This window comes from Camelus bactrianus, chromosome 24 (genome assembly GCF_048773025.1).
Source record: "Camelus bactrianus isolate YW-2024 breed Bactrian camel chromosome 24, ASM4877302v1, whole genome shotgun sequence".
NCBI classification, from domain to species: domain Eukaryota; kingdom Metazoa; phylum Chordata; class Mammalia; order Artiodactyla; family Camelidae; genus Camelus; species Camelus bactrianus.
The window spans coordinates 5,693,998-5,720,884 of NC_133562.1; the positions used below are offsets into that span (position 1 = coordinate 5,693,998).

The 26,887-nt window shown below is 38.6% G+C and overlaps 1 protein-coding gene across 2 annotated transcripts in view; it reads left to right on the top strand.

Moving 5' to 3' along the window:
* MYOM1 (myomesin 1) overlaps positions 1–26,887 on the top strand; it is a 104,860-nt gene that overhangs the window by 9,619 nt on the left and 68,354 nt on the right. For both annotated transcript variants that reach the window (XM_045518896.2, XM_074352504.1), the window contains exons 3-9: positions 6,087–6,224; positions 11,482–11,731; positions 12,193–12,350; positions 19,493–19,585; positions 21,600–21,688; positions 22,498–22,560; positions 25,976–26,140. In XM_045518896.2, coding sequence (XP_045374852.2) covers positions 6,087–6,224; positions 11,482–11,731; positions 12,193–12,350; positions 19,493–19,585; positions 21,600–21,688; positions 22,498–22,560; positions 25,976–26,140 — 956 coding nt within the window. The remainder of the gene's footprint in view (positions 1–6,086; positions 6,225–11,481; positions 11,732–12,192; positions 12,351–19,492; positions 19,586–21,599; positions 21,689–22,497; positions 22,561–25,975; positions 26,141–26,887) is intronic.

A 26,887-nucleotide genomic window follows, 5' to 3' on the forward strand; every position in this document is an offset into this window, starting at 1 on the left:
AGCCATTCTTGTGGGTGTGTAGTGGGCTCTCATTGTGGTTTTAAATTGCACTTACCTAGTGGCCAATGATGTTGACCATCCTTTTGTGTTTAGGAGCCATTTGTATATCCTTTTTTAAACCTTTTTCTGCCAGCTTTATTGAGGTATAATTGACAAATTAAAGTTGTACCATTTGTATATCTTCTTTGGTGAAATGCCTGTTTACATTTTTTGCCCATTTTTTAATTGGATTTTTTTTCTGCTCATTGTTGAGTTGTCAGAATTTTTAAATATTTTATATTCAGTTCCTTTATTAGATATATACTTGCAAATATTTCTTCTCATTCTATGCCTTGTCTGTTCATTCTTTTAACAGTATACTTCAAAGACCAGAACTTTTACTTTTGATAAAGTTCAGTTCATCACTTTTTCTTTTTTAAATCATGCTTTTGCTGTTATATCTAAGAACTCTTTGGCCAGCTCAACATCATAAAGAATTTCTCTTATCTTTTCTAGGAGTTTTATAATTTTAGCTTTTACATTTAGAAATATCCATTTTGAATTAATTTTTCATATGCAATATTGAGTAAAGTTGTAAATTCATTCCTTCACATATGGATATACAGTTGTCACAGCACCATTTGTTGAAAAGACTATCCTTTCCCCCCTTAAATTCCTTAGCACCTTTATCAAAAATCAATCAGCCATTAATACATTGTTTCCCTATAGGAGATGAATCATTTTATTCCTGCTACTTTCAAGTTTTCTCTCTGGCTTTGACTTTCAATAGTTTGACTATATGTGATATATCTGTATGTGTATCTCTTCATGAGTATCATATTTGGGTTTGTGGAGCTTCTTGGATCTGTAGATTAATATTTTTCATCAAATTTGGGAGTTTTAGGTCATTATTTCTCCAAATACACTTTCCTGCCCTTCTCTCTCTCCTCTTTCCAGTACTACCACTACTTGCATGTTGGTATGTTTGATGTCGTCTGCCAGATCTCCCAGGCTTTAAAATTTTTTCTTCAGTCTTTTTGTTTTTTAGATTGGATAATTCCTATATTTAGGTACACATTTTCTTATTTCTTGTCATGTCTCATAATTTTTGATGTGGTTGAAAATGGGACATATTAGATAATATATTGTAGTAATTCTGAATTTTTCCCTAAATGTGTTGTTACTGTGTTTTGTTTTTGTTTAATTACTTGCCTAAACACATTTATAGAATCCATTTATCCAGCACTGTGTTACAGCTGATGTCACTGCTCAGTTTAAAAAAAAAAAGTTCCCATTTTAAAGCCTCAATTCATAGGGATCACACTGTGTTTGCATAGATTAATGGCCAGTGAATGAATGGTAAGACCTTGTGTTCAAACATCTCAAGAGAGGAAAGCTTCCATCCTCTGGCAATAGATCTGTGTGTGAGTTGGGGAGCACAGTTAAAGTTCATTTAAAGTGTGTGTGCCTGGATTTGCTTACCTCTAGACTCTCTTGTCTTTCCTCTGCACATGTCACAGGCTGAGAGTCAGCCAGTGATGTGTGGATAACTTGAGCCCTCTCAAGTTTTTTCTATTCAGATGCTTGGAAAGCTTATGAAGGCCTCCTATGATGGTCTTATTTTTCAAATCTTCCTGTTAAATTTCTGACTGATCTGCCAGTTTGCTGCTTGCTCCAGCCATGATTGCATCCTGAGGCTAACTGAGCTGCTGGTCTTCCCTTGTTTGTCTGCCACACAGATGGCTCATGTTACTCACAGTGCTGCTGATTGTGGGTCTTTATCATGCTCTGCTCCAAATCGAGTCAGCCCTCTCTGGCGTGAACATTAGGATTTCCCACCTTTCCCCACCTTGGTAGAACTGCCTTATGGATTGAGTTGGGGGGTGGGAGAAGACTAGGCAACAATGTCACACAAACTCCCACTATTCATACCGGAAGTTCAGTATCTTTTTGTGAATGACGATTTCTCAGTGTAGTGTGTGCCTTTGGTTGATTTTCAGAGCCCTGAATGGGTTGGTTTTGACAGTTGCATCCAGATTTATCATTACTGTTTTGGGAGAGGAACTGTTAAACTTGCCACTCCACCATACTACACGTCCCACCTCTGCATGGGTCATTTTTACTAGCTCCTCAGCTGATTCTGATGTGGAGCCAGGGTTGAGAATCACTGAGATGCAGCATGATTACAGGGGGATGAATCTTGACCTCACTTCATTCAATAAACATTTGTTGAACACTGTCAGGCACTGCACACAGTGCTGAGGATGCACAGGTAACTTAAGCCATCCCTCTCCTTGAGTAGTCATAGGCAGTGGGAAAGACAGGGAGGGAAACCAATAATGCAGTGTAACCGCGAGCATGTTGACATGGTGATTCTGGGTTTTGGAGCAGAGTCAGCAGAAGATAATGCTTACAGCCCATCATTTTTTTCTGAAACATGCTGATAGGTTGTCATAACTTTTTCAGAAAGTAAGTAGAACCATACTTAACATAAGTATGAATAAAATTACTTATCCTGGGGAACTAGGACAGTTTCCCCAAATTATGTGATGGTCGTAAACATAACTTTAAAGAACTAGCATTTTACTTTATGTAAATTTTAATGAGCTTTTAAATGCTTTATTTTTAATTGGACTGTGATTATTTCATAACCTCAATTGATGCGAATACATTCAGAGTCATCAAAGGCAGCGTGACACGGGGTGGTCTCCAAGGTGGGGAGTCCATGAAGGCAAACCATGGAAGTGTAGGAAGAACTATTAGCACTTTTATATTTAAAAAAAAATCAAATTTGGCCCTTAAAATTTGTCTGTTGATTGAATATTTTATAAAGTGAAAATAATCATATGGCAGTATATGCATAGAATTTATAAATAAACATATATTAGGTGGCACGCCCCCAATATTTTTGGATCGAGAGGACTCAGTCACAAAAGTTGGAGACCACTGGTGTAGTGGAAAGAACACTAACGTAGGTGCGTGCTAGTCCTGGTTTCCCTGCCAACTTGCTGCGTGAACACGGGCAAATTACAGAGATGTTCTAGGTCTTTCTCATCCATAAAATGAAGAGCGTGGTGTAAATATCCCTAACATTTCTTCCAGCTCCGTGATTCTGTGTTTTGTTCTTGCTTTTCCTGTCAAGAATAATGATGAAGTTGTAAGAGCAGAAGGTTATGTTGTTGTTGTTGTTCAGTATTTGCATTAGATTGCACCTCTATTTCTGAGTCCCTGGAGTATTTCCAGAGAGAGCTTTCTGTACCTGAGCCTCATCCGTTCTCTCTGGTGCTGTTGGTCATAGATGTGATGATGTCATACACACCATGAACTTTCTCTAAATTCTGCTGACTTTAGGTGTACTAACAGAAGACATATCACAATTAGTAGCAGAGTACAAATAGATGTAGACACAGTTACAGACGCATGAGTTCATGCATGCACACTCATATCAGTACTTTCCTATGGCTTAATTTCATTACCTTCATGAATTAAAATTCAGAGAGATTCAAGATTTAAGCCTTAGAGAACACTAAGTATAGTTTTAGTAGTTAAAAGACCCACATTGACTCATACACATCAAGTTAAGCGTCCAACTCAGAAACTGACTTCTGAGGCAGAGGATTATTTTCAAAATTTAGTTACAACTAAAAGCCCAAGAGGTTAGCAAACCCTTATTTTGCTCTTTGATATAGGTTCTAAGATATTTAAATTTTAAAAAAGAAATTTAAATTTTACATATCCTATTGAACTTCTCTAAAAACATTATTCGACTTTAAAATTCAATAGAGTAAGATGTTAGACTTCCACGTTCATGGGTCATAGCAAAATAGATTATTGATGACTTTCCTTCAGATAATTAGTTACACTGAGTATTTTGTAGTCAGTTCCTTAAAACTTTGTTTTTCTGATTTAGTTGTGTTTGCTAGCTTCGATAAATGACTTAACATTATTAAATAATCCATTAGGTTAACAGCTAATCCTTCACACACTCTTTTTTAATTAGGATTCAAGAGCTTGAAGAAACTTTAGAGAGCACAGCAAAGATTTGATATTTTCTAAATACTTTGGATTTTCTAAATGATACTATATAATCATAAAATCATAATACTTTTTATGAATTCTTTTGTTCCAAATGAAATATGCTATGAAAACTGATAATAGTTCCATGAATCTTTACCATAAAATTCAACTATTAAAAACCATCCACTGTGATTTACCCATAAGAATGGAATAATCACATTCTGGCACATTCTGTTTAATAAAATCATCATTTTAAAGATTTATCTTAAAGGGAAAATGACAGGAAAAAGGAACAACAACACAAGAAAAATAACAGCAAATTATAGCTGTTTGATGTAAATAAACATTAAAAATATGAGCTCATGAGAATATGATGGAATGAATAAAAAGATCAAAAACAGAAAAACAAGAGAAAAGTTAGAAAATACAAATGTTTTATAAATAGAAAAAAAAGACTCTCTCATTAAACGCCATAAAATTATTTTTTTGTATGATAATGGAATTACAGGGCTGAAGGGAAATACCACTTTAAATTTAGACCTGTATAAGCACAGCATGTACTCTGTAACCTGCTGGGAGTATAGAATGCAGTCATTTTGCTGCTGCCTGGAGCAGCGCCAGGAACAAATTTCACTAAGCCTTCCAATTGGTAACCAATCCACAAGCTTGAATTCAAGGTTCTAACCTTTAGTTTTATTGCTGATCATAGAATAAGAGCTAGATATTCACCCTGGGGGAGGGGGCGGCTAGTGGGGGTGGGAGAGGTTGGCCATTTCCGCGCTACCACGCGGCCCGGGGATTAAAGGCAGTAGTAGCGCACCCTGCACCCCCAGGCCCGGAACCACTGCACCCTCTGTACTTCCTAGAAGCGCTACAGCTCCTTGCTGCTTGCTTAGCAGAGGACAGGTTTATTTGCATAATTATGTATCCATTTTATACTATGTATATGTTTGGCCTGTCTTCCCTTGATTTGAGTAATCTCTTTGCTTTTCCTAATGTGTTCTAAAGATTGGGAAATGGTCAAGATTTGGGTGCTTTGGAAGGTTTTTCTGTTTTAACTGGGCAGCTTGTTTTTTCCATGCCACACCACTCACATGCTTCACTTTCTCGTCAAATTTTCTCTACATCAGGGGCCTTTTTAATATTAACTTTTAAATTTAGAATCAGTTCAGGTCTAGGAAATTACAAGGAGTAGAGAGAGTTCCTGTACAACTTCCTATTATGATATCTTCATTACAATGTAGACCGGGGACTTTTAACCTGAGTCTACAGATTCACTACAGACAGCCCATGAACTCCTGAAATTTATGCCAAATTGTATGTGTTTGAGTGAAAATGCATTTCACTCCATTCAAGAGCTATATGGATTAAGATTGTACTTTTAATTTCAATTCTTTTCTCTAGGTGCAATCTCCGCTCTCATGTTTTCCACTCTGCTAACACACTTTTTGGTTTATTAGAACACTAAGTACCTCCAGGTATACATTTGCACCAGTGTGCACAGGTGGACTTTTGTGTACAAAAAAACTAACAAAGGGTTCTTTATCATGCCCTGCCATTTTCTGAATCACTTGACACTGTATACATAAAATATATTAACTCTATTGTTTGATGAACCCAGTGTTTTTTCAAATGGAGTTTGTCTACACTACATAAAGACCTCAAAGTTGAACCTAGAGGCCCTGTATCAGAATCGCCAGCACTCCCTATCCAGAAAATTTGCATTTTTATCAATCCCTGGAAGGAATTTGGATGCACATGTATCCAAACCATTTATACAGACTACCTAAATTTCCAACATTAACTTAACAGCAAAGGGCATTTGAAGCTATTACAAAAGTACTACTGTTTTCTTTTGAAACTTTAAGGAGGGAAGAAGCCATGAAATTATCATAGACCTCTTTTTCTCTTGTGTCTATCTAAAGTACATCATGTGAAGTCTTTCTCACTGTACTTGAGTTCTAAAGATAAAAGATAATTATAACATTAACTATCTAGGATTCTGTGAAATCTCCCTAAATTTAAAGCTTCCTTTTATAAGCATTTTTTATTATTATTATTGATTAACATTGGTTTTTTTTTTTCTCCAGACTTACAGATTCCAGTCTGATGTTAGGTTATTCATCCAAGTTGAGCCCCCAAACAAAGAGAGCCAAGAAGAGCCTTCTCTCTGGAGAGGAGAAAGAAAATCTGCCAAGTGACTACATGGTGCCCATTTTCTCAGGACGGTGAGTACGAATTCTCTTCCTGGCTCTGACTGTTAGAAAGTAGAAAGTAAATGTTGTCAGGCAATAATAATAATAGCAGCTATCATTTATTGAGCACTTACTATATACTTACTGAGAAAAGGCTGAGGAAACTTGGAACTATGCACTAAGGAAGATGTGTTCATTGTGAAAATCTTTGCCATCACATAGGAATGGCTACATGACAAAATGGAGTGATTAGGAACTTAATCCTCATTAAGTACCTAGTTGAAATTTACAGGAATATTGGATGCTAGGGATTGGGTGCTATATATGGTCACTTCAGATAGAGAAGAAAGAAAGGTTAAAATGATAAAATATTGGGTGAACTAAGTGAAAAAAAAAACAGATGGTTTTTTAGGTAGATTGGTTGCCAGTGTGGTTTTAATTATTACTCATAAGGAAAAAAAAATCTTAGATAACACAAAGTAAAAGAATCGCACCTTAAGTTGAATGCCTGGCTTATATTTGTTAAATGTAAAATAGATTACTATTTGTTTTGAACTAAACTTCAAACAAAATAATTACTCTATCACAAGTCTGTGTAATGCCAAATTTGTGTTTATAATATAAATATTTTTTGAATGATAATATATGCAAAAGAAACTTGTCCAAGACACCAGATTAAAGTCTAACAGGAACTTTCTGAGTCTTCCCTGTTTATTTTCCTTTGAATGGAGAATTATTCACATAGCTGAAGTGATATTCAGAATGAGGTCGTCCTCTCTGGGCAAGTGCTGTCAGGGAAACCAGTAGGCAGTAATGTGGTTCTGATTTTTGGTGACCTATTTCTGTTCCCCTGTGTTTTTTCTTCCCACTGCTTTCTGATGGTTTCTTTCTGAATTGTTTTAGAGGCTAAGTTCATAATTGTTCTGAGCCCATTTAGGAATGTAAGGGGATAAAAAATATTCTGATTTTAGCTTTTTATGTTATTATATCTTTGTGTGTTTTTTAACATCTGATTTTTTAAAGTGAAACTTTCCTGGGAAACATGCTTATTTTGTTAAGTATGTTTGCCCAGGCTCAGCCTCTCCACCTAACCTCAGTTAGGTTAATAACGCTTATATTCCTTTTAGGAGATAGGTAAGTTAAAGGAGTAACATATTTTATTTTCTGCTTTTTTTCCCACTGTGTTTTTTAAAAGTCATTTAAAAATCACATCACCTTAGCCTTAATCTCCATGGCATGCCTCCTCCACCTGCGAGGGCACCAAATAAAAGCTTCTCACTCTCACCGTCTGCTCCCTGCCCTTTCCCCGCCAAACCATTTTGTCTCCTCCAGGCCAGACTCAAGAAATGGTAATTTACAAAATGTACTGTGCAAAACAAAATGTGAATAAAAATTTGTCTTCTAGGTTTTTTTTAATTGAAGTACCATCGGCTACAATGTATCAATTTCTGGTGCACAGCACAATGTCCCAGTCATGCATATACATACATATACTTGTTTTCATATTTTCTTCTAGGTTTTATTTCAGGGTCTCCTTCATTTTTTATATGGAGCCATCTCCTATAGTCTATTACTATGAAAATAACACTCCATAATGCTGTTGGCAGTATTAACAATCAAAGAGGATGGGACAGAAATGAACATTTGTTCGCTGGGAATCATCCTAGGTGCATCGTATAAACTATCTTGTTAAATCCTTCATACAGCCCTGGAGAGAGATTAGTATGTCCATTTTTGGACAAGGAAATCAAGGCTCAGTGACTTGCTGAAAGTCATATGGCTGGTAGTGGAAAAGCTCATAGTCCCCCTAGGATTGGCAAATGCAGTAACAATGTATTTCTGGAAAATACAATTTCTTCTGGAAGGCAGTTGAAAATTCCACTTCTTATAATCTCTTCTTATAATACACGCTGTGTCAGCAACAGGTTTTAAGTTGAAATCATTAGAGACACAGTGTTGGGAAGGTTTTTAATTTGCACTAGTGTGTTTTTGTCAGCAGTTAGCATCATTTTTTGCTCTTGTATCCAGATTATAGCAGGGTTATCACTGACATGCACTTGTATTTACTTAAAAGCAAATATCCCTGCTGTCCCTGGTCAAAAACATATTTTTTAAGTTACTTGAGTTCACCTGTGAAATAATTCAATTTTCCTCCCACCTCCACCCGCCCTGAGGTTTATTTGCAAATGGAAAAGGCAAGAAAACAGTGACTATTCTGCCCTCTGGAGTTATGTCAACTAGTCCGCTGTTAGAGGGAATGTGAGCTTAAAGTTCTCAACGTAGAGTGGTCTCAACTCAGGGCCAGACTAGCATTGAATATAATCTATTATTATATATATGGAATCATATTATAAACCTCACTTCAAATCTTTATGTTATAAATTAACCTCTATAGAGAATTCCAAGCAGATTGTCATGATGGTTTATTTTGTATTCACTTATTAATTTATTCACTTCCTATCTCATTCAAATAAAAAAAATTAGAGGTAATTATGTCAGAACACTACACTAAGCTAAAAATCTTCCATCTTCCTTTTTCTCCTCTTTCTAAATTATAGCAGATGTATTACTGACTTCTTTAGTAGAAACTTCTTATTAATATTTGGAGAGATAGAGGGAAGGAAAAAGAAATTAGAAATTACTAACTAAGTTTAATAAGACACAAAGTGGACTACTCTTGTCTACCAAATGTTTTAGTAATATTCTATGAGAAATTTCAAACTTGGGCAAATGTTGATCCCTTTTTCTCAGCAAACTACATAGATTCAGGTGCCAGGAACTTGTAAACATAGTGGCAATGTTTGCTTAAATTTTGAAGTAATTAAAATTCTTTTGAGAAAAGCAAATATACAATTCTGCCTTAAGAGATCTCAAGAGACTCAATTTCAAGAGAATCTTCAATGTAGTCAATACACTGCCTCACTGAAACATCTCGTAGGATTGGCAACAAAGGTATTGATGGAGTTTAAAAATAATTTAAATATTTTACACAACATTACTAAATCACAGCATAAATTCTATCATAAACTACTACATTAGGCACAGCACTTTTGTTTTTCTTGTTTTTTTTTAATTGACATATAGTCAATTTACAATGTGTTCATTTCTGGTGTACAGCACAGTGATTCAGTTATATATATATATATATATACACACACACACATATTCCTTTTCATATTTTTTTCATTATAGGATATTATAAGATATTGAATATAGTTCCCTGCACAAGGTCCCTGTATGACTTCGTTTTTTATCTATTTTATGTATAGTAGTTAGTATCTGCAAATCTCGAACTCCCAATTTATCCCTCCCCACCCCCTTTCTCCTCTGGTAGCCATAAGTTTGTTTTCTATGTCTGTGAGTCTTTCTGGTTTGTAAATAAGTTCACTTGTATCTTTTTTTTTAAGATTCCACATGTAAGTGATATCATATGATATTTGTCTTTCTCTGCCTGACTTATTTCACTTAATATGATAATCTCTAGATCCATCCATGTTGCTACAAATGGCATTATTTCATTCTTCTTTATAGCTGAGTAGTATTCCATTGTATATATATATTATATCTTCTTTATCCATTCATCTGTTGGTTGACCCTTAATTCATGTCTTGACTGTTGTAAATAGTGCTGCTGTGAACATTGGGTGCATATGTCTTTTCGAATTAGAATTTTCTCTGGATATATGCCCAGGAGTGGGATTGCTGGATCATATAGTAACTCTATTTTTAGTTTTTTAAAGAACCTCCATACTGTTCTCCATAGTGTCTGTATCAATTTACATTCCCACTAATAGTGTAGGAGGGTTCCATTTTCTCCACACCCTCTCCAGCATTTATTATTTGTAGACTTTTTAATGATGACCATTCTGGCTGGTGTGAGTTGATACCTCATTGTAGTTTTGATTTGCATCTCTCTGATAATTAGCAGTACTGAGCATCTTTTCATGTGCCTGTTGGCCATCTGTATGTCTTCTTTGGAGAAATGTCTGTTTAGGTCTTCTGCCCACTTTTTGATTGGGCTGTTTGTTTTTTGATATTAAGCTATATGAGCTGTTTGTATATTTTGGAAATTAATCCCTTGTATTTGTTGTATTGTTTGCAAATATTTTCTCCCACTCCATAGGTTGTCTTTCCATTTACTTATAGTTTCCTTTGCTGTGCAAAAGCTTTTAAGCTTAATTAAGTCCTATTTGTTTATTTTTGCTTTTACTTCCATTTCTCTAGGAGGCAGATCCAAAAATATTGCTGTGATTTATGTCAAAGAGTGTTCTGTGTTTTCATCTATGAGTTTTCTAGTATATAATCTTACATTTAGGGCTTTAATCTATTTTGAGTTTATTTTTGTATATGATGTTAGAGAATGTTCTTCTAATTTCATTCTTTTACATGTAGCTGCCCAGTTTTCCCAGCACCGCTTTTTGAAGAGGCTGTCTTTTCTCCATTGTGTGGTCTTGCCTTTTTGTTCATGGATTAAAGACCATAAATGTGTGGGTTTATTTCTGACCTTACTATACTTTTCCATTGATCTATGTGTCTGTTTTTGTGCCAGTACCATACTGAAAAACAAATCACTTTTGCAAGTATCAACACTTCAATTGTGAGTTTGATCATTTCTTTACATCAGGACTATGTGCAAATGAAGATTGTCATATTAAATATGCATACACACACATAACCTTTATTATCTTAGAAAGGAACTCCAGTGGGCATAAAGATCTCACATAATTTTGAACTTATTTATGTGTGCAGCAGCTCTGGGCAGTGCATTACTCACCTGAGTTACAGAATCCAAAGCAAGCACATAGTCATAAATCAGGATCACAGCCACACAACTGTCTGTCATTTTACAATATTGTCTTTTCTGGAGGGAAGTCATAACTTAATCTTTTATTATAGACTTTAATGTTATTAAGTTGTATTTAAATGCACTAAAGAAATCAAAGAAGTGACCTTGGGCAAGTTATCTAACTTCTATGTGTCTTGCAACCGTATATCTAAAGTAGAAAGGAAAAGTTTACTTCATAGGGTTGTTGTGGGTGGGGGAATGAGATAATGTATATAAAAAGCACTTGGCAAAGCACCAGGGCCATGATAGGTTTCATTATTGTTGTTGCCATTATTTGTAAGGCGAAAATCACTTCCATATGTGAAGAGTTAGCTCCCAATCACCAGGTTTTTCTTTGGGTGTGGTGCACGTCTGAGATCTAATACTTTGAACTTAGTAAGATTGGGCAGTTTTATCACTGCCATCCACAATATCTATAATATATTTTGCTATTATTATATTTTAGCCAAGTGCACGTCAGTGGAATTACAGACACAGAAGAAGAAAGAATTAAAGAAGCTGCTGCTTATATAGCCCAGAGGAATCTTCTTGCTAGTGAGGAAGGAATCACGGCAGCCAAACAGTCCACAGCAGCCAAACAGTCCACAGTATCCAAACAGTCCACATCCACCCTTCACCGGGAGGAAGCTATTGAGAAGAAGTCGAGGAAAGTTGCAATTCGAGAAAAGGCAGAACACCTGTCACTGAAGAAAACAGTAAGAAAAGATAATTTAATATAACTTACTAAAGTAGAAATGCAGAAGCATTGTGTGTGTGTGTGTGTGTGTGTAGACATAGATTAATTGCTTTCAAATTAAATAAATATGTGATCTTGTGGAGACACAAAGCTAAAGAAAACAAGGAAAAAGACATCAAAATGTATAGGTCAAAGAAAGACAAATTTAATAGTTTCAAATTCCATGAAATTTTAGGTTCTGCAGAAATTAAAGTCCTTGGGCAATCTTAAGAAATCCACTTTAGGGAAGAAAAATATGTTGGTCAGGCTTAGAATGTTAAAAATTAAGTGATGTGTCTGTTTTTTAAAGGAGTGAGGGGAATGTGTTTGATCTGAATACAAAAATCAGGCTCCAAATGGAAAAATGATCATTTTGATATCTACGTTTCATTTTTCATAGCACATGTTACTTTGATTTCATAATGTTATTTTTTTTTTCAGTTAGAAGAAACTGAGGCATATCATAAAAAGTTGAATGAAGATAGTCTTCTCCATGCTCCTGAATTTATCATTAAACCTCGTTCCCACACTGTTTGGGAGAAAGAAAACGTCATATTACACTGCTCTGTAGCCGGCTGGCCGGAACCTCGCCTCACGTGGTATGCTATCTTTATGAAAACTTCTCATAGAATCGACTACTCCACATTAATTTTACCTCTCGTGAAAACATGCAGCATTGTGAGGATGCAAGAGTCAGTGACAGCGTCTGCAAGTCTGTATAGACTTTTTAATTAGTGAAGGAATAATACTGGGATGAACATTTCACGTGTGGGAGGAAAGAACAGTCCTGCCTCCGTTGTGCTTTATTCTGATACTTTATAATCCTCTTATGCAAGTGGGTCTTCATCTTATATAAAGCGTTAAAATTTAGTCAGCATATTTATTTGGTATCATTTTGTGATGAGAAGCAATACTGCCCTTTTAAAAGTAATTGAAACCCAGAGGGCTCCACCTCTACTCCTCCTGTGAGCTGAGGTCTTGAAATGTTTTCTAAAGCCAAACAAAAGATAGGATTGTATGGGCGCTGTTATCAGCATGGAGCCCGAAGAAATTTTTGTTCCATAAAGAATAAGCACGCCCTTTTTCCTTCCTTCATGTACCCTTTTGCAATCGTTGGTGACTTTGTGATCCGTAAACTCCAAACTCTCCTGTCATGTGTCATAAATGTCTGTCACAGGGAGCAGAAGTCTGAAGAGCATTGCAGGGCCAGTTTAAAAAGACGTTTTCCATCCTACCCTCTGACGGGGTATCTTGCACGCTGTTGTCTTATCCTCAGGAGTGGTGGTAAATGCACCCTATGTCACAGTATAGTACTACACGCAACAACATTGTCACCCGCAGAGCGCCTGTCCCCTCCTTCCTTCCTCGTTTCTCCTGTTGTTTGGGTACCTTGCTAGCACAGTGTGGATAGCTGAGAAGATGAAGCGTTACCTAAGGTTATTCTTAAGGAGCAGGTGGTGAGTTTTTTAAAACAAATTTACCTATGATATCAATCTGCCTACGATAATATTGGATTTACTTATGATTTTTTTTTGTATGTAAACTCTTCTAAGGGTTCTTGAGTTTGAAAACCAAAGAATGAAAACCAAAGCCAGCTCTCTATTATCAAGGCAAATAATATATACTGAACAAAGATGAGAAATGTAGGAACATATTTCAATGAAAATGTAGTTTAAAAAATCAATTTACAAGCTTTAAAGTATAAAAGTGTACTATAGTAAGTTAGAAATCAACCTATCTTTGCCCCACCTTTCTCTCTGACTGTAGTTACACAGATTGGCCTAGTAAAGGGGCATTTCCTAAAAACCTGATTACTTCCCACCTCAGAAAAAACCCAAGCTTTCCTATAGAAATTCATAAAGAATAACAAATTTTTATCTCCAAGAAATATTACTTGCTGAGTTAAAAAATTCCTCACCTTTCATGAATTTAAATGTATTACCAATAAGTGAATAATTGGAGCTATTAAGTAGATATATTTATTACAAAGCATCCAATCTCTGTTTTCCTGATTTTTAAAAATCAGAGGTAAAGATGATTTTCCAAAGAATACAAAGTAATCTCAGAGATAGATATTAATTTCTTAAGCATTTATTTATTCTGTTAAATATTCAGCAACTAGAATACAGACACACTGTGCACCACTGATGCTGTTACTATGCCAAAGTGATACAGGTCACAAAGGCTGAGCTCAAATTCTGTCAGATATTAAACTCCTTGGGCTAAAAAAGGAGTGATTTAGAAACAAACAAAAAAGATAACAACTCCACAGAAAAAATATCAGATGACAAATCTGTCAATGCTCAATTCCAGTCAAATTAAAACATAGAAATACTGACAATTTTCAGTTGTCCTCCCTAATGGGGCTGAGAAGAAGTATGATTGACCCCTCAAATCTTTCACATTTGGGTTTGAAATATTTATTTCCTTAATATGTGAATTTTATGGCCGAGGGGCTCATTTTAATCAAAAACAAAGGTACAGAGACAAAATTTGTCTCAGGGACGATTGTTTACCGAAACAAGGCTTTTCTAGTTCCTGCACCCGCTTTGGTGCTTAGAGAAGGCAATTCCGTTCTTTATCAGAAATTCTCCCAGTAGGAACGGGTCAGAACATTTCACAGAAAGTCCTGTTACTTAGCAAGTCAAGCAAGAAGTACATATTAAAACAAAAGAACCAGTGGACTGCTAAGGAAATAGCTCACCTTACTTCAGTGAGCAAGATTTGCCTCTGGATAAAGCTGAAATTTGGACAATCAGTTAGCAGATAAATGAAAATTGGCTGTGGCAATAAATAAGGTCAGATCCAGGTTTTGTGGAGCATGAAGGTTATACAGTTTGAGGAGCACTCTGTGCAAGGAAGAATATAAAGTTAGTCATATGAGTTAGGCCCAGAGCCTCATGGGGACCCATGCTGGGGAGAGGCCCTGAAAACTTCCGCTTCACTAGTTTCAAGGTAAATCTACCTCTGGGAGTAAATTTCTATGTGGGACTAGTATACCTTCCTGGCTATATTGTCTCTTTAAAAATAATCATTAAACGAAGCTCTAATTTACTTTGCAACACTGGTACAGAGTGTGCAATATTTAGTGAGCCACCTTCCCCCCAGTGAGCAGGGAACCCACAACCCAAGAAAGATCCATGGTTGGTGATTCCTTTGCTGGCATCTGTGCCTCTTTGGTGCCCAGCTGCAGCTTCCTGGGGCTGACACTGAGTACAAGTACGAAAGAAATAATTGGGAATGACCTTCCTGAACAGACGAGAGTAAATGACAGAAACAAGTCTGTGATGGTGCCGCAGGCAGTCACGTTGCCTCCCTTGTAGCAGTTAGATCCTTAGCCACGTCCTTCAAAGGCATGTGTGCCTGGGGCCTGGCTCCTTTAGAGTCCTTTCCAAAGAGGGTCCGGTTCCAAGTTTCCACTGGGCACCCTCAGGTCACGGAAGTCCCTGAGGTCTAACAAATGATATCCACATGCAGCAGCTGCTCTTTGGCTAATCCCAGTACTGACCAGACCCGTCTAGATGGAATCTAGAGGGTACCAGAGAGCACTCATGACAGGAGCACCCATCACTCATCACGGCCAGGTGCCGAGACGCTGAGGGGCACTGTCCTGTTCCCAGCTCTCTTTCAGAGCAGGAGGAAGCCCATGTGGGCTCTGGGTCCTGTAGAAAACTTAGCTACAGAGGCTGCTGCTGCATTCCCACAGTGAAGCTGGCCATCCTGAAGGAGAGCTTTGTCAACATAGAAGGAGAAATACATATGTGGTGAAAAAACACCCTTATATTTTTTGGTTTTGGGGCCCTGTACCTGTATTGCCTTGTCAAATTGTAAAACTATATGAAATAGGGGAGAAAAGTTTTCTTTAAAAAAAGGAGAGAACTGAATTAACTTTAAACTTCTCCTCCTCCTCCTTCTACTTCTTCTTCTTCTTCAAGAGCCAAATTTAATTGCATTTCGAGCCCAAAGTTTAGATCGCTTTTATAAATGGAAATCTGAACTGTAGTCTACAGGGAGATTCGGGCAAACTCACTGGAGCAATGTGTTAGTATCAATGAGTAGCATTCATTCATTCATTCACTCAATTCCCGTGTTTTCGAATTTGTGTGTGGATACTGGGCTAGATCCTCAAGCAAGACATTTAAAATACATGTCTGGAGTTCTTCCCACTGTCCCTAAATTCATTGTCAAATAAACACATAAAGAAACTGGTCATTAAGCATGATAATAGTTCAAAACCTGGGAATAAAATAGTATAAGAAATGTATTTTAGGATGAGTCTGGAGACATGGAAAAGCCTTATTCAAATTATGAGAATTCATTAATTCCATAATAGAATCATGTATTGAATTTACCAGATTAGAGTTATTCACAATGTACTTAAATTTAACAGTTACTACTGTATTAACTTAGGAAAACAACCTACATTTAAAATAGTTAAAAATCTTTCATCATTACTTCTCAGTTATCAGGAGTTTTATTTTAGATTTTTCTTATTTATTTAAGTCCAAAATCTATCCTAATGGAATAGATTTTTCTTAGCTAATTGGTTTTTAAAGTGAGTAATAGCTGTTTATTCAAAACAACGGGGTTGGATTCCAGGTAGCAGCCACACTTGTGGGAGAATTCAACACGATAAAGATCATGCTTTCAACATCCGAACAGACATTTGCTTGGGGGGATTAAATGTGTGTTTCACACATATAAATGAAGAATATTATTCTAGAAATGCTTCTAGTATAACAGAAGCTCATTAACTAATCGTTCAAAGACTCTACATGAAAATGATAAGGAAAATGGTGTACATCTGAATAGTCACAAGAATTTCAGAAACCTTTTGACAAATAATCCCAGGCTGTAGATGACTCTCCCAAATTGGCCAGTTTGGAATTTCACTTTCCAGAAATAACGAACTGTGAAGCATACACAGAGCAGGCCCCCAAATCCTTCGTCTCTTCCCAGACTTAATACGGAAGACATCCAGCCTCAAAGCACTCTGAACCTGAGTGCCTCCCTAGGTGACGTCCTGGAGAGTAGAACTGAAGCGCTTCCTCACTTCATTCTTGTCTGCTGCGTTAAAACAGACGTTTCTTACACTAACACCTGGAGTTCCGGTGGAGAGAATAGAAGCTCCTCGAAGTGGCGTGTGTGTGTGTGTGTGTGTGTGTGTGTGTGTGTGTGTGTGAAATTGACTTCATGTGCCAGGTAGTCATGTTGGAAAAGTCACCGGTATTTAGCTGGGGGGAAAGGCGTTGAGGTGCTAAGTTGGATGGGACTGGAGGGCAAGGAAGGCGAAACAAGTCTGGAAGCTGCAAATGTTGTTTTAATGCAGACTTTATAGAAATATGAACAGTGTTTTTGGTCAGAAGCCAAATGGAGTGTCACTCGGCTGTTTGGTCAAGTAGCGTGCCACACAGTTTCTGGTGTCTTATTTCCCTTCTTCTGCTGGAAGGAAATACTGAAAACACCCCAGCGCAGGGGCAAAGTGAGCAAGAGGGAGCTTCTGAGTCCAGTGCGAAGTGACCCAGCCCAAATCAGTCCGAAGATCATGCTGATTAACATGTTCCATCCTGTTATTCCTCAATACAAGGAAAGTTCTAAATTAGAAGCGGCCAGCAGATTTCTTTTCACAGGCAAGCTCTGCTCAAATCGTCCTGCCCGCCTGGAGCCCTGTGTGGGGACAGCTGTGTGAGGCCACTGCTGGGCTGTCACGAAAGCAGCGATGCCTTCCATGGGTGGGGCAGGAGTTGTGCCGCTACACCTGCCGCGCAGCTGCCCTTCCTACGCCAGTCCCACCCTCCCGTCTCCCATTCCAGGGGACAGGGGCACGAAAAGCCCCCATGTGCTTTCTTTGTATGCACTTATTTTAAATTATCCCCATCATGAACTATAGATTTATCAGAACTCTGTTCTTTTGGCCAAAAATTAGGAAGCTACAATTAATCTGTTGTGTTACAGAATAACTCTCTTCAATCCAATTTAACAAATACTGTGTGCCCAATATTGACTCCTACTCCCTTGAGAGTGGGAATAGAAGTAAATGTGGATCAGACACAATCCCCATCTTCAAGGCACTGACAGCTTAGTAGAAGTGACACATATCCAATCATAATTTGGTAAATGTTTTATCTTTCCATTTGAAACCAGTAGCACCGATGCAGAGAGGCAGGAACAATACTGTGTGGGATTTCAGGGAGGAGTTTATTGAAGAAGTGGCATTTGGTCTGAAGCTTGAAGGATGTGCTGGGATTTTGCTAGGTGGAGAAGGAGATGATACATTTTTTAAAGAATAGAAAATTAGAGACATAGTGTGTGTGTGGGCGGGATGGGGGGAAGGGACTGACTAGAGATTGTCTTTTCTTTCTTTCCCTTTCCGCCACTTTCTCTGCTCCCAAACCTCCTTACAACCATCTCCAGAAGCCCAGAGAACTAAAACGCAGTCAAATAGAGGACATTTGGAAAATAGAAGCATCACATGTTGTCAGGAGCGAGACTGCTTGGGTTCAAATCCCAGCTCTGCTGTTCTAGCTGTGAGAGCTGGGAAGTTACTTAGCCTCTGCCTGGGTTTCTTCATCTGGAAAATGATGTTAAGAATAATGCTGCTTCATGGGTTGTTGTGAGGGTTGAATTTACTAATCTGTACAAAAGGCACTTAGACCTCACCAGGCACACAGTACACACTCTGTGTGCATTATGGTTACTAATGTTATTTTCGATGTCTGTGCATGTGAAACGGGTTGTCTAAAAGGGAAGCAAGTGAAATCTAGCTCCTCTTTTCAGCAGAAGATAACTTAGGCAGAAAACCTTGTCCAGCACCATACCCACTGGCTACCAAGAACATGAGGAGGTGGTGAGGAATCGGGGGCCACTTGCAGACGCAGAAGACAGTGTCTCCCCTCCATGGAGCCCCGCCTTTGAGGGCTGAGAGGCTTCAGAAAAAGGGAATCTTTCAGCTTCTATTTGTCAGATTTTCTTTCATGATTGATTTTGAGTTCCTCCAAGCTGAGAGCCGTGCTTGCTTACCACAGACTGGAACAAACATAATGAGCTTTCAGTGCAATGACATGGTTTTTAACAACAGGCAGGAATGTTAGTGGGAAGAATGTTTTGCTTTCTTCCAACAGACAGCCAACAAAACCCACTCACAGCCTTCCTCTCTGTTGTGTCAACAATGGGCAAGTTTTTCTTTTCTTTTTTTTAAGATCTTTTATTGAGTATAATATACATACAAAAAGTGTATATTGTATATTAATGTAGAACTTTGATGAACTTTTGTAGACTGCACACATTCATGTAAACAGCACCCAAATCAAGAAACCAAACATTATCAGCACCCAAGATGCCTAATTCACCCCTCCCACCCTCCTGGGGGAATCACTCTCCTGACTTCTAGCAGCATTAACTGATCTCTTCTGGTCTGCACTTTATATACAAGCAACCATCATACTCCTGTGTCTGGCTCTTCTTCAGTCAGCATTATGTATGCAAGAGTCAGCCACGTTGTGGTGAATTGCCAAGTTCTTGAATCTAATTTTTGTAATGGAGGAGAGGAAAGCACATTCACCAAGACGTTTTTTGATATTTATAATGTGTTTTATTTGCATTTATTGAGCAGATGCTGCTACTGACCTCAGTGCCGTGTTTACAGGTGTTCCTTCAACAGCAAGAATTGTGTGTGCTTTGCTTTTAGTCATGAAGCTATGTACACCTCAGCTTACTTCACCTTGTTTCCATTGTCTCTTAGGTATAAAAACCAGGTGCCAATAAACGTCCATGCAAACCCTGAGAAGTATATTATCGGAAGCCGATACGGAATGCACACTCTGGAGATAAACGCGTAAGAGACATCAGAGTTCGTGTGTGTCACCTGAGTTGCTTGGGGAGGCACCTCGCACTCCAGTTGACAACTGTTCCCCCTTCTTCCCAGTGCAGCACCATTGCGACCGGGGGTGGTCCCATCCATTGCTTCTTTTGGTGCACACCTAAGAGGGATACGTGTGACATCCTTACCAAGCCCATGTTACCTCCCAAAGTGATCTTATTTGAATTTAGTCAGAGAAGATGAGAAAACATTCATTTGTATCTTTTTATTTATCCTTTTATATATGCAAGAGTTTTTCTTAGACATAAATAAGAAAATAAGTTACATAAAGAAGCATTTATATTCAGTTATCCTTTCAGAGTTCTAAATCAGCATCACTGTTATACAATTAATGATATGCCTTAATCAGTAAAGGCTATGAAGTTTGGGGTTGGTGCATTGAAAGTTAGCTGGGCTTAGAGAAATTGTTCTTTTCTTCAGCTCACCAGGAACTGCGGGAAACTATGCACCCACCCTGTCAACCTGTAGATGGATACGGGGCCAGACACTGGGATGTTTTTAAAGCAAAATCAAAGGCAAAATTTGAAAGCAGAATCCACATCAAAATTTCAAAGTCCTCAATGGTTTTTCTTGTCTCCTAATATGGTTTTGAAATCCAAGCCTAGTTATGTGGGTGAAAAAGTTAAACAAGCTCCCAGCATTTTCAGTTCAAATAAAACCACAAGATGCTGAGATGTCAAAGTAAAATTTACATCTTTCTAATCTCAAGAGATTTACAGCCTTCTCAGATCAGAACAGTTGACACAGGTGATGCTGGGCTTCAGGCAGAACCTGGGGACCCTCTGACGTTCCTCCAGGCACTGGTCCCGGCCCGAAGTCACATCCCTTCTGCCAGTGGGTGATTCTCCTGAGGCAGCAGCAAGCTGTGTGGTTGCCCTATGATTAAATAGCCACGGGAAAGAAAACAGTACTGACCTTCCTGAGGTTCTGTTGATGTCTGTAAAATTTCAACAAGAATTAAGATTTTTACAAATGAAGTTAAACCCAGAGGAGCAATGAAAACACGGACACTGGCAGTGATAAGACACAAAACAGCCCGCTTTGACATCTCAGCCTGTCCGTCTCTCTGTGAGATCGCTCGCTCTCTAACTCCATTATTAAAGACACCCCAATTTCTGCATTATGACTTAGAGGAACTTCCAAATGGTACATATTGTGTTGCGCTGTGGGCTGAAACTCCAGGTGTGGCCTGAATCTTTGTAGAACTAGGGGATAAATCACTTACTTGTACTTTGAGGCGAGAACGCAGAACCACACGTTAGACTGAGCTGGGTCTGTTCCGTGGCTCAGGGAGGCTGTGGGAGTCTATGAGGACAGGCTGTTGCTTTCTCTCTCCATCACCCTGTAGTCTCCAGACTGAAACACCCTGAGGGGGTGAGCAGGGAGGCTGTGGCCCAAACACACTCCAGGTCCTACCTGCTGCCAAGGTACATGGCCCGGCATTTCCTGCTCCTGATACAGCTTTAGACTAATTTTTCATCACACCGTTCACACTGTAATTTATGTGCTTGACACTTTGTTGACTATTTTTTTAGACATTTTAAATGAACCCAAGCTAGGGTCACAGTGGACCATAGCTGTTCTCCTGTTCTGTGCTGCTAGCCTGAAATTGCAGTAGATCTATTAGCCTCTATAAAATCCCAGGACCTAGATCAAAGAGAGGAGCTTTATGAAGAGTCCCCAAGAGCCATGTGTTAGCCAATGATTTGGCATGTGTCGTGTTAGCAAAGAGATCCTTGAGGGAACAGCTAGTGATTATAGTCAGCCTTCCGTATCCAGGGATGTGGGACCTGCAGATACCGAGGGCTGACTGAAATTTGCCATCTTACTTAGTAAGGGACTTGAGCAGATTTTAATACCCACCAGGGTCCTAGAACCAGCCTCTACACCGCTCCCCTCCCCGATGCTGAGGGCCGTCTGTACCACAAGAGTCACTGCAGCGGGCACTCATTTCCTTCTGTTCTTTCAGATGTGATTTTGAAGACACCGCTCAGTACCGGGCCTCCGCCATGAATGCTAAAGGAGAGCTTTCGGCGTATGCCTCGGTTGTGGTAAAGAGTAGGTTTGCTGGACTTGTTTTATTCATAGTGTATTTTTAAAAAACTTACTCTCACTGCATATATTGTGTATATGTATTTACATGCAATATAATGTATGTGTGTAGTCAAACTGTAACAATCCTACCTAATAAAACTGAAAAAGGAAAACAAAAAGCAAATAAATGTCCCATAATGCAAATGTCTTTGAGAACTGGTCAAGTCTATAGGACATTCTGAAGATGCAGGACCAAACCTACAAAGAACTGAGCAAGCTCAGGGGATTTGGATTTTCCTGGCAAAAACCAAACCAATTACCAACCAACCAAAATAGCAAACAAACAAGTGGGGAGGAAAGCAAAATGTGGTCCTCTCCAAGGCTAGACCAATTCAGCCCGGCTCTAGAGCTGTGATGCCAGTATGGCAGCCATCAGCCACGTGTGATTGTGGACCACTTGCAATATGGGTAGTACCAAAATGAGATGTGCTTTAACTGCAAAATGCACATCATATTTCAAAGACTTTGTACAAACACAAAGAATGTAAAATATCTCACTAATAATATTTTAATGTTTATTTTATGTTGAGATGTCAATATTGTGCATATATTGTGTTAAATAAAACATGAAACATTTTTAAAAAGATTTAATGAGATATATAGCTTTCAGCACTTGAGCAATTGTAACTTGGAGAATACTAATTAAATTACTGTTGTGGAAAAGGCATGATGTCAGTAAACATAGTTCTCTTCCCTCATAAAAAAATTTTGTTCTCAATACTAAAAAAAATGGTCAAGAAGCAGTTGACATGCATTTGTACTCTCTTTTTTAGGGTATAAGGGAGAGCTTGATGAGACTCACTCCCATGCGGGGGTTTCCACCCTGCCCCTCAGCTGTAAGTTTCAAAATATATTTGCTAAATGTTGTCTCTTTGAAATACTGCATAATAAGCTATTCCACAATGCTAAAATCAATGCATAGTATATGTTATAATAAATGCTAGTGTGTAGTAATAGTTACCTCGGTTAGTTTTATTTTTGTAGATTCTTTGGTTACTATATTCTCTTTCTGCATATAATTGCTTTGTTATGGTTTTATAAAAACCCAGATGTGATGGGCTAAAACGGCAAGTGCTTTTATGTCTTTCTGTGTTAAACTGAGAAAGATCGTTATGCAAACCCAAGCAGAGTGATTTAACCGTGCGCGTGCACACACGCACACATACACACACTGGGCTGTATCAGAGCAGTCTTAGTCATCCTTAAATATCCAGGTCAGCATCACCTCCTTGAGGAATCCGTGTCTGACCCCTGCCCCCCACCCACTCAGGGATAGTTGTCCCAGGGAGCCTGGGGCACCTCCATAGAGGCAGCTCTCTCACTGGACATTGTTAATGCTCTCTCCCACTGACCCATGAGCCACTCTACCCAGCAAGGCTGGACCTTTTCCCTTTAAACCCCCACACCTGATGCAGAGTCATATTTGATGATGAATGAAGGAATAAATAATTTATTAAATGCAATTTCAAATGAGATCTGAATGTGGTTTAATGACAAATTATTAAAAATAGTCTGATCAGTAGTAATTTATAAGTCTGTGCACTTCAATCATTTCATCTATATCAGAATTTCTTTTCATAGGAAGCAATGCAGGTAAAATCCTTATGGCTGTTCAAATAATTAGACGCATACAACTGTTCAGCCTGAAAAAGATAGTCAAGCCTGAACTTCTTATTCTCCAAGCATGAAAAAATAAGTGATAGTTTCTTAAATGGTTGATGCAAATACTTTCTCATGGGTCAGCTATTCACCTAACTGATTAATTTGATGTCCGTAGATGACATACTCCATTGGCTTCATGGAATGGCTCCTAATTTTAATATTCCAAGTTATAATCATTGGTATCAATCCCATGGGCAGGAGGGGGTGCGAGAGAGGTGTGAGGGAGGAATACATTCCAAATCATGTCCTTCTCCTGTCATTTGATTTATACTGAGATAGAATAGCTGGAAAATTTGAAACTGTGACTTCTCTCCAGTGTCCCGGGACCAGCCTATTGGTCATGCCTCAGTCCTCTCTATGTCTCCTCATTCCCACTCCCGCATCATCATCCGTGCTTTTCCCATCGCCCCCTTCTCCATCAAGCCAGGGTCTGAAAACACAGCTCAGCCTTACTTCTCTAACTTCTTAATCTTTCAGAGCCTCCTCTGACAGGCTCCTGAATTGAGTGCAGTTGTTCCCAGCATAGAGAACAGAGGGCTCTTATTTATTCATTCATTCAGCTAGTATACATTGAGCATCTGCTGTGTGCCATGTAACAGTTTAGGTGCTTGGAATACGCTGGTAAATATCATCGACAAACTCCCTGCCCTTGGTCCTACACTCATAGTTACTACGTATTGATCAGTTGTGCCAGACTCTGTCCTAAGACGTTTTTTATATGCATTGATTCATTTAATATTCTTCCAAAGCTTATGAAGTGGGTACCTTTTTGTCTGTGCTGTGCAAGTGAGGAAACAATTTAGAGAGGTTAAATCATGGGTCCAGACCTCACTTAATGGTAGAACAGGGACTGGTAACCTGGTCTTTCTAATTCCAAACCAGGTCTATTCTAAACCAGGCGTTGGCAAATACTTTCTGTAAAGGACTAGGTTGTAAATACTTTAGGCTTTGTGGGCCGTATGGTCATATCACAGATATTCAACTCTGCCCTTGTTAACACAAAAGTAGCCACAGGCAGTAGGTAGATGCGTAGCATGGCTGTGTTCAAATAAAACCTTATTTGTGAAGGTTATTGAAATTCAGATTTCCTGTGGCTCTTTCCATGTCACAAAATATTATACTTCTTTTGGTTTTTTTCCAACCATTAAAAAACTTAAAACCATTCTTAATGGTACAAAGCAGGAGGAAATCTGGATTTGGCTCACAGATTTGCCAGCCCCTGACCTGAACCAGGCTCTCCTGGTAACCCTTATCGCTACTCCCTAAGGCAGCTTTGGAACCAGCCCAGCTTCCCAGTAAGCAAGATCTGTTCAAGTTTTGCTTTTTGATCTCAGTAGGTCATCCTCATATAAAAGTAGGGCAGAAGGGTCACATGCTTCGAAGGGAAGTCATTTCCCTGGTGGTTCATGGTTGCCTGGGATCACACAAATTCCAGGCAGTTCCACATATGGGCTGAGACAGCGCAGGTTCTGCAAACAGCCTGCCAGCGTAAGCCGGGCTCTGCGGGTGAATATGGGCAGTTATCTAGCCTCCCTGAGCTGCTGTTTCCTCCTCGATAACATAGATATGATAATGGTACTTACCTGATGGGGCTATTGGGAGGCTTAATTGAAGCTGATGGATATTAAACACTTGGAACACTACTTGGCACAAATTGAACTCTATAAATATTAGCTTGCATTTTCAAATTAATTCTAAGAGGGCTCAGGAAGAGTGTTGAAATATGAGAGGACGGGCCCAAGTTTTAGAGTTAGGCAGTTATGTGTCTGAATTTCAGTTTCACACATAATACCTTTGAAACCTTGGCGTTAACCATGTATTATATTTGTGAATTTCTGTATCCCCATCTGGAAGAGAGAAAAAAACTAATATCTGTGCCATGGAGTTTTTGCAAGGATTAGATGACGTGTCAAATGGGAAGTTCCTGGCATGTGACAAGCCATCAATAAACAGTCATTATTTTCCCAAGCCCTTTCCATTGAGAAAGGAGAAGTAAAACCTAGGAGAGTTTACAATGCAGGTGTTTACTCAGTCTGTAGGTAAGGTATTTCTAAGAACAATATTTTAAATGTTTCCATTTTCTCCCATTGACATTTCTTATATATATTTTAAACCCAGATCATTAAAGAAACTGGAGCAACTTACTGAAAAACTCTGTCTTTATGGGTAATCTATATGGCTCTTTGTTCCAAGAGTACAGGCAGTAGCGTTTAAATGAACTCCAAATCTAAAATTTTAAAGCATGTATAGTGCAGCTGTATTTAAGTCTAAGCTAAATGGGGTATTAATTTACATTTTCTGTAAGGCATTAAACCTGACCTTTTAAATTCTGTTTATTATAATAGTAAAAATAAGCATTTTGCTTATCTGACCAATGAAGCAAGAATTCCCATACACAGAATTTCAATTTCAGCATAATGATATGTACAAATATGCTACATACTTCTTTTATAAGACTTAAATTTTGCCCAGATAAATCATTTGCTAGGTCTTTGTTGTGATTGCTTTCTGCCTGTGCTTATTAAAATGCTTGCATCTCTTTGATGAGAAAAAATTGAATTACTGATGTTTGTTTTTTGTTGTGCCCAGTTGGTGTGACCCCGTATGGTTATGCGTCCAAGTTTGAGATCCACTTTGATGACAAGTTTGATGTGTCTTTTGGGAGAGAGGGCGAGACGATGAGTCTAGGCTGCCGTGTAGTTATCACTCCTGAAATTAAACGTTTCCAGCCAGAGATCCAGTGGTACAGAAATGGTGAGCCTTTGTGATGAATTCTCATTTAGATTCTTATTTGCAGAGGGTCACTGACTGGGCTTGGCCCCAGAGCATGGAAGTTCTGTTTATCAGACCTGGCAGAACTGGACATTAGAGGACATACCCTACTGGATGTTAAGAAAAGTTTTTTAAAAAGTTACATATCAAAGTAGCAGAACTTTCATAATGTATTTCTGGAGATTTCCTATCACCAAGTAATATATGGAAAGGATTACAAAAATTGTATTTTCGTTCTGTAAGTAGGATATACATTTATTTTGTAAGTTAACTTTATTTGGTAAAATAAAGTGAAGTCCAGGGGGACTGTGGGGCATGTTCATTGGTCCCCCAGCACGGTGGGTGGTGGTCGGCGTGCTCACCAAGCAGTTGACCTGAACTTCAGTGTGCATGCGGGCACCGGGCATCTGGGCCATCCTGAGGCCAAGGCTGAGACCAGGACTTGGGCCCAGATTGAAGCCAATAATGGCAGTGGTGGCGGCAACGGCGGCAGCAGCAGCATTTATGGAGGACAGAAGCTTGGGAACCCACAGTGGGAGGCCGGATTGCCTGTCTGTCCCCAGAACTCACATTGGTGGGATCTGCACAAATGCACTTCCTGGCCTGAGCACCGTGACAGGAACTGCCAACAGTCACGCAGTAAACTGTCAGTATGAGATTACAGAAGAAAAGCGTGTATGTAGACATTGCAGAAGACACACAAGGCTGTTGTTAGAATTCTTCAGAGTT